General features: G+C 41.7%; 1 protein-coding gene across 1 annotated transcript; it reads right to left on the bottom strand.

The window, feature by feature from the left end:
• Nucleotides 1–1,756: 1,756 nt before the first annotated feature.
• Nucleotides 1,757–6,529, bottom strand: LOC135566241 (zinc finger and BTB domain-containing protein 11-like). The gene is made up of 3 exons (XM_065014029.1): nt 5,843–6,529; nt 4,876–5,043; nt 1,757–1,878 (listed from the first exon to the last, which is right to left on the bottom strand). Exons 1-3 carry the CDS (start codon nt 5,856–5,858, stop codon nt 1,757–1,759), a joined length of 306 nt encoding a protein of 101 aa, XP_064870101.1. The 5' UTR covers nt 5,859–6,529.
• Nucleotides 6,530–8,847: the final 2,318 nt, after the last annotated feature.

Raw genomic sequence — 8,847 nt, 5'->3', positions numbered from 1 at the left:
CCACGCCAGATACTGACTGGTTTTCTGATCCAGCCAGATACTGACTGGTTTTCTGATCCACGCCAGATACTGACTGGTTTTCTGATCCACACCAGATACTGACTGGTTTTCTGATCCACACCAGATACTGACTGGTTTCTGATCCACACCCAGATACGACTGGTTTTCTGATCCCACAGATACTGACTGGTTTTCTGATCCACACCAGATCTGACTGGTTTTCTGATCCACACCAGATACTGACTGGTTTTCTGATCCACCAGATACTGACTGGTTTTCTGATCCACACCAGATACTGACTGGTTTTCTGATCCACACAGATACTGACTGGTTTTCTGATCCACACAGATACTGACTGGTTTTCTGATCCACACCAGATACTGACTGGTTTTCTGATCCACACCAGATACTGACTGGTTTTCTGATCCCACAGATACTGACTGGTTTTCTGATCCCACCAGATACTGACTGGTTTTCTGATCCACACCAGATACTGACTGGTTTCTGATCCACACCAGATACTGACTGGTTTTCTGATCCACACCAGATACTGACTGGTTTTCTGATCCACTCCCCTGCCTTTTTTCTAAGGTATCTGTGACCAACAGATGTATATCTGTATTCCCAGTCATGTGAAATCCATAGATTAGGGCCCAATGAATTTATGTAAATTGTCTGATTTCCTTATATGAACTGTAACTCAGTAAACATCTGTTGCATTTATATTTTTATAGCGTGTAATATATTTATAGCCTTTTTAGATGTTAAAATAAACTACGCTATGTGAAATGATTGTCCATGTAAAATGTTATTCAGATGCCTAGCAAATACACAAACAAAATAGGCTAATTTTCTTGAATCATTCACAATATTCCATTTCCATTGGCCCGTTGTAGTATTGTTGGTTTTTATTTAGCCAATCGTACTCTAGTTAAACCAAAGATTAGAATTAAATCGTACGGAAAATATTCCGGAAAACCTAAACAGGCTACCAAATAGATGATCGTAGAGTTGCGAATGTCAATGAAACAGGCCCAGCCAGGCATATACGCTGTATTTCAAACTACAATTGCAGGAAAACATAGCTTGGAAAGCAATTGGCTACTCTTCAAAGAGAATGAAAAAGCAGAATCTGTCTTTTAGTTCTTAATTCTCAACTTAGTTGAAGGAATATTATTATTGCCACCTGCACATACGCCTCGTCTTCATCATTGGGTGAGTAGCATACGCCTCGTCTTCATCATTGGGTCAGTAGCATACGCCTCGTCTTCATCATTGAGTCAGTAGCAGTAGCATACGCCTCGTCTTCATCATTGGGTGAGTAGCATACGCCTCGTCTTCATCATTGGGTCAGTAGCATACGCCTCGTCTTCATCATTGGGTCAGTAGCATACGCCTCGTCTTCATCATTGAGTCAGTAGCAGTAGCATACGCCTCGTCTTCATCATTGGGTCAGTAGCATACGCCTCATCTTCATCTTAATTTACACTGATTGAAGCTGATTTAACAAGTGACCTCAATAAGAGATCACAGCTTCCATCAGGATTCACCTGGTCAGGTCTATACCATGGAAAGAGCAGGTGTTCCTAATGTTTTGTACATAGCTACCACAGGCAATATTTCTCACACACCTCAAATAAACAGCTGACAGAGAGAAATACGGCAGGAATGAGCACACGCACACACACACACACACACACACACACACAAACCTACTTTATCCAAATGAATGTATGAGAAGAGAGAAGCAGGTTCCTTACTGACTACAGGGGAATCCGCGTACTTCAGGTCTGGGCTGGTGTCTCTTAATGTGTTTACTCAGACCAGAGGCTCGGTGGAACGACCTTCCACACTGGGTACAGAGATACTTAGATTCACCTGGAAGACATTTAACAGAGATATTACCAGACATTTAACCAGAGATATTACCAGACATTTAACAGAGATATTACCAGGCATTTAACAGAGATATTACCAGACATTTAACAGAGATATTACCAGACATTTAACAGAGATATTACCAGACATTTAACAGAGATATTACCAGACATTTAACAGAGATATTACCAGGCATTTAACAGAGATATTACCAGAGATATTACCAGACATTTAACAGAGATATTACCAGAGATATTACCAGACATTTAACAGAGATATTACCAGACATTTAACAGAGATAATACCAGACATTTAACAGAGATATTACCAGACATTTAACAGAGATATTACCAGACATTTACCAGAGATATTACCAGACATTTAACAGAGATATTACAACAGATATTACCAGACATTTAACAGAGATATTACAAGACATTTAACAGAGATATTACCAGACATTTAACAGAGATATTACCAGACATTTAACAGAGATATTACCAGAGATATTACCAGACATTTAACAGAGATATTACCAGACATTTAACAGAGATATTACCAGGCATTTAACAGAGATATTACCAGACATTTAACAGGGATATTACCAGACATTTAACAGAGATATTACCAGACATTTAACAGAGATATTACCAGACATTTAACAGAGATATTACCAGAGATACCTAGATTAACCAAACCAAGGACTTCTGTATTGAGTGAACAGTATAGTATGAAACCCCTTATCGCCAGAGAGCAAGGTGTTCCTAGAGATTGAGGACTAATACACTTTTCACACTATTGTGCCAACCCCGACGTATACTGGCTCTTTCTAGCAAACATGGTGGATGCCTCATCAGGCCAACGCAGAACAACTCTGCTCTGAGCAGCTCAACGGCTCCATAGTGTGAATACCGGTGTCTGAGGATAATGTTGTATTGTACCTGTGTGAATGTTGGTGTCTGAGGATAATGTTGTATTGTACCTGTGTGAATACTGGTGTCTGAGGATAATGTTGTATTGTACCTGTGTGAATACTGGTGTCTGAGGATAATGTTGTATTGTACCTGTGTGAATACTGGTGTCTGAGGATAATGTTGTATTGTACCTGTGTGAATGCGTGTCTGCTGATAATGTTGTACCTGTGTGAATACTGGTGTCCGAGGATAATGTTGTACCTGTGTGAATACTGGTGTCTGAGGATAATGCTGTACCTGTGTGAATACTGCTGTCCGAGGATAATGTTGTACCTGTGTGAATACTGGTGTCCGAGGATAATGTTGTACCTGTGTGAATACTGGTGTCTGAGGATAATGTTGTACCTGTGTGAATACTGGCTGTCTGAGGATAATGTTGTACCTGTGTGAATACTGGTGTCTGAGGATAATGTTGTACCTGTGTGAATACTGGTGTCTGAGGATAATGTTGTACCTGTGTGAATACTGGTGTCTGAGGATAATGCTGTACCTGTGTGAATACTGGTGTCTGAGGATAATGCTGTACCTGTGTGAATACTGGTGTCTGGAGGATAATGCTGTACCTGTGTGAATACTGGTGTCTGAGGATAATGCTGTACCTGTGCGAATACTGGTGTCTGAGGATAATCGTTGTACCTGTGTGAATACTGGTGTCTGAGGATAATGTTGTACCTGTGTGAATACTGGTGTCTGGAGGATAATGTTGTACCTGTGTGAATACTGGTGTCTGAGGATAATGTTGTACCTGTGTGAATACTGGTGTCTGAGGATAATGTTGTACCTGTGTGAATACTGGTGTCTGAGGATAATGTTGTATTGTACCTGTATGAATACTGGTGTCTGAGGATAATGCTTGTACCTGTGTGAATACTGGTGTCTGAGGATAATGTTGTAGCCTGTGTGAATACTGGTGTCTTGGGGATAATGTTTCTGTACCTGTGTGAATACTGCTGTCTTTGGGATAATGCTGTACCTGTGTGAATACTGGTGTCTTGGGGATAATGCTGTACCTGTGTGAATACTGCTGTCTTGGGGATAATGTTGTACCTGTGTGAATACTGGTGTATTGGGGATAATGCTGTACCTGTGTGAATACTGGTGTATTGGGGATAATGCTGTACCTGTGTGAATACTGCTGTCTTGGGGATAATGTTGTACCTGTGTGAATACTGGTGTCTTGAGGATAATGCTGTACCTGTGTGAATACTGGTGTGTTGAGGATAATGCTGTACCTGTGTGAATACTGGTGTGTTGAGGATAATGCTGTACCTGTGTGAATACTGGTGTCTGAGGATAATGTTGTACCTGTGTGAATACTGGTGTCTGAGGATAATGCCGTACCTGTGTGAATACTGGTGTCTGGGGATAATGCTGTACCTGTGTGAATACTGCTGTCTGAGGATAATGTTGTACCTGTGTGAATACTGCTGTCTGGGGATAATGTTGTACCTGTGTGAATACTGCTGTCTGAGGATAATGTTGTACCTGTGTGAATACTGGTGTCTGAGGATAATGTTGTACCTGTGTGAATACCGGTGTCTGAGGATAATGCTGTACCTGTATGAATACCGGTGTCTGAGGATAATGCTGTACCTGTATGAATACCGGTGTCTGAGGATAATGTTGTACCTGTATGAATACCGGTGCCTGAGGATAATGTTGTACCTGTGTGAATACCGGTGTCTGAGGATAATGCTGTACCTGTGTGAATACCGGTGTCTGAGGATAATGTTGTACCTGTGTGAATACTGGTGTCTGAGGATAATGTTGTACCTGTGTGAATACTGGTGTCTTGAGGATAATGCTGTACCTGTGTGAATACTGGTGTCTGAGGATAATGCTGTACCTGTGTGAATACCGGTGTCTGAGGATAATGTTGTACCTGTATGAATACCGGTGTCTGAGGATAATGTTGTACCTGTATGAATACTGGTGTCTGAGGATAATGCTGTACCTGTGCGAATACTGGTGTCTGAGGATAATGTACCTGTATGAATACTGGTGTCTGAGGATAATGCTGTACCTGTGTGAATACTGGTGTGTTCCTCCAGACTTCTCTTACTAACAAAGGACTTGTCACAGAGCAGGCAGTGGAACTGTTTAGCAGCGTCATGTAGAGCTCTGTGCATCTTCAGGCTGTGTTTATGAGCGAAGGTCTTCCCACAGACCCTGCAGGAGTGGGGCCGTACCCCTGTGGAAACAACAACAATTAGAATAACAATATCAAGGCTAGGATTCAATCCCAACACCGGCTAATAGGCATGACTGCTTTATTGACATTAAGGATTCACAACCCAGCTAATAGGCCTTACCGCTTTAAAAAGGCAACTTCAAATTGAGGTGATATATGCTGTTTTCTGTGATTGCAGGAACATTGCCTTTAAAAGGCCAGAAGCCTATAACCCGCCATAGAATAGAATCCTTAAAATCAATAATAATAAGAGGCCACGTCAACGCAGAATTCTACATTTCTCACACAGAAACAAATATATTTAACGATCTTGCTGCATTGCGTAAACGCAGATGTAAAATGTTTCTCATTGTAATTTCTGCTCTACTTCAGACTAAGTTTGTGCTTCAGGGTTGAGTTTCTCCAATCAGGCGAGAAACCTTCGCTCTCGTCGTCAGACCAATCAAATTCCCGCGTTCACAAACAGGCATTCGATCAGCTGACCTCGCTCTGACCAATAGCAGAGAGGAAGAGATGATAGTAAAACTACCAGAGAAAAGTAACTAAATTAAAAGGCAAGATTAATTTTAAGATTAAGTTGAAACATTAGGAAATGTAGCTGCAGTATTTTGATAGTAAACATAAGAAAATTCCCCTCATCAACAAAACATTATTATTAAAGCCCAGACGAAATGGTTTAAAAACAGATGTTCTTTTGATGGTTTGGGTTTTGAAAATGCTGATTTCGGGAAAGCTTAACGTGATAACAACAACAGATTTAAACAGGCGCTTTACCACCTGAGAGCTGGGGTTGACTGACCAGTGTGGTTGAGCATGTGGATCCTCAGAGAGTACAGCTTAGGGAGAGTCTTTCCACAGATGTCACAGACAAACTCTCTCTTGGTGCGTCCCTTGGTCCTGCCGTCCACCTCGAGGCCCTCCTCGCCGTGGGGTTGGGGGACCCTGACCAGGGTCGGCCTCTGACTCTTCTGGTGCTTGTGTCTGGCCAGATGGGCCCTCAGAGAGGCAGCGTACTGAAACTCCTTGTTACATAACTAGAGAAAGAAGAAGTGTAGTCAGCATTGCAGTCTGGTGAGACCACACAGCAGGGATCGTCAACTAGATTCAGCCGCGGGACCAATTTGACTCGAGCGGATGGTCGGGTGGGGAGAACATAATTACAAATAATTTGTTAAACTGAGAATTTAATGCGAAAAGCCCAAAACATAATAATTTCAAACCTTGCTTACGTTTGTATACGATCACATACCCTGAGTGACGAATTGAGGCTGTTCTGAGGGCAAAAGGGAGGTTACAAACTCAATATTAGGAAGGGGTCTAGCTAGTATCACAAAGATAACGTTATCAACCAAGGCCTGTTTCCAACGCGAATGAAAGACTACCTGGGGTAAGGATGTGATGGTGTTACTGTACATAAGTCATTGAGAGCTCCATGGTGTAAACGAACCAATTACTGCCCTCCGTAATATTACATCTCATTACTGTATATATATATATATATATTATATATATATTTATAAATATAATATATATAAATATAATATATAAGAGATTATATAAATATAATATATCAGCCAATAAGAATTTGTGTGTATATATATATATACAAATTCATATTTTTGATGAAAAAAGGTTTATGTATAAACCTTTTATCAAAAAATATGAATTTGTATATATAAAATCTGTTTATAAATACACACAGATATTTTACATATATACAAATTAATATTTTTTTTATCAAATAAAGGTTTATGTATAAAATATAAATATATAAAAATGTTCATATAAATGTTTTAAACCTATATATATATATAAAAACATTTTTTGTTATCGTCATATATATATATATATATATATACACACCTCTTTTATCCCGCTCAGAAAACTTGGGGGGCCAAATAAAATCACCCGCAGGCCACCTGTAGGGGAACCCTGGAGACAACACTATAACATCTCTGTTCACTCAGAGCTACATCATCTCTAAAGAGAGGTGGCCGCCTGGAGACAACACTATAACATCTCTGTTCACTCAGAGCTACATCATCTCTAAAGAGAGGTGGCTGCCTGTAGGGGAACCCTGGAGACAACACTATAACATCTCTGTTCACTCAGAGCTACATCATCTCTAAAGAGAGGTGGCTGCCTGTAGGGGAACCCTGGAGACAACACTATAACATCTCTGTTCACTCAGAGCTACATCATCTCTAAGAGAGGTGACGCCTGTAGGGAACCCTGGAGACAACACTATAACATCTGTTCACTCAGAGCTACATCATCTCTAAAGAGAGGTGGCCGCCTGTAGGGGAACCCTGGAGACAACACTATAACATCTCTGTTCACTCAGAGCTACATCATCTCTAAAGAGAGGTGGCTGCCTGGAGACAACACTATAACATCTCTGTTCACTCAGAGCTACATCATCTCTAAAGAGAGGTGGCCGCCTGTAGGGGAACCCTGGAGACAACACTATAACATCTCTGTTCACTCAGAGCTACATCATCTCTAAAGAGAGGTGGCTGCCTGGAGACAACACTATAACATCTCTGTTCACTCAGAGCTACATCATCTCTAAAGAGAGGTGGCTGCCTGGAGACAACACTATAACATCTATGTTCACTCAGAGCTACATCATCTCTAAGAGAGGTGGCTGCCTGTAGGGAACCCTGGAGACAACTACTATAACATCTCTGTTCACTCAGAGCTACATCATCTCTAAAGAGGTGGCTGCCTGTAGGGAACCTGAGACAACACTATAACATCTCTGTTCACTCAGAGCTACATCATCTCTAAAGAGAGCTGGCCGCCTGTAGGGGAACCCTGGAGACAACACTTCTGTACATCTGTTCACTCAGAGCTACATCATCTCTAAAGAGGAGGTGGCCACCTGTACTTAGGGGAACCCTGGAGACAACACTATAACATCTCTGTTCACTCCAGAGCCACATCATCTCTAAAGAGAGGTGGCTTCGCCGTAGGGGAACCCTGGAGACAACACTCATAACATCTCTGTTCACTCAGAGCTACATCATCTCTAAGAGAGGTGGCTGCCTGGAGAACAACACTATAACATCTCTGTTCTCTCAGAGCTACATCATCTCTAAAGAGAGGTGGCTGCCTGGAGACAACACTATAACATCTCTGTTCACTCAAAGCTACATCATCTCTAAGAGAGGTGCGCCTGTAGGGAACCCCTGAGACAACACTATAACATCTCTGTTCACTCAGAGCTACATCATCTCTAAAGAGGTGGCTGCCTGGAGACAACACTATAACATCTCTGTTCCTCAGAGCTACATCATCTCTAAAGAGGTGGCTGCCTGTAGGGAACCTGGAGACAACACTATAACATCTCTGTTCACTCAGAGCTACATCATCTCTAAGAGAAGGTGGCATGAGGAACCTGGAGACAACACTATAACATCTCTGTTCACTCAGAGGCTACATCATCTCTAAGAGAGCTGGCTGCCTGTGGGGAACCCTGGAGACAACACTATAACATCTCTGTTCACTCAGAGCTACATCATCTCTAAAGAGGTGGCTGCCTGGAGACAACACTATAACATCTATGTTCTCCAGAGCTACATCATCTCTAAAGAGGTAGCCGCCTGTAGGGAACCTGGAGACAACACTATAACATCTCTGTTCACTCAGAGGCTACATCATCTCTAAAGAGAGGTGGCTGCACTGGAGACAACTACTATAACATCTCTGTTCACTCAGAGCTACATCATCTCCTAAAGAGGTGGCTGCACTGGAGACTAGCACTATAGCATCTATGTTCACTCAGAGCTACATCATCTCTAA

This window comes from Oncorhynchus nerka, unplaced genomic scaffold, assembly GCF_034236695.1.
Source record: "Oncorhynchus nerka isolate Pitt River unplaced genomic scaffold, Oner_Uvic_2.0 unplaced_scaffold_6502, whole genome shotgun sequence".
Lineage (NCBI taxonomy): Eukaryota > Metazoa > Chordata > Actinopteri > Salmoniformes > Salmonidae > Oncorhynchus > Oncorhynchus nerka.
The sequence above is the reverse complement of the archived record's forward strand: the minus strand, read 5'-3'. Positions and strand labels throughout refer to the sequence as shown.

Coding starts and splice junctions, on each gene's coding strand:
- LOC135566241 (XM_065014029.1), bottom strand. Junction 1,879..4,875: donor ACACACCAGTATTCACACAG/GTACAGCATTAT, acceptor AATGTCTTCCAG/GTGAATCTAAGTATCTCTGT.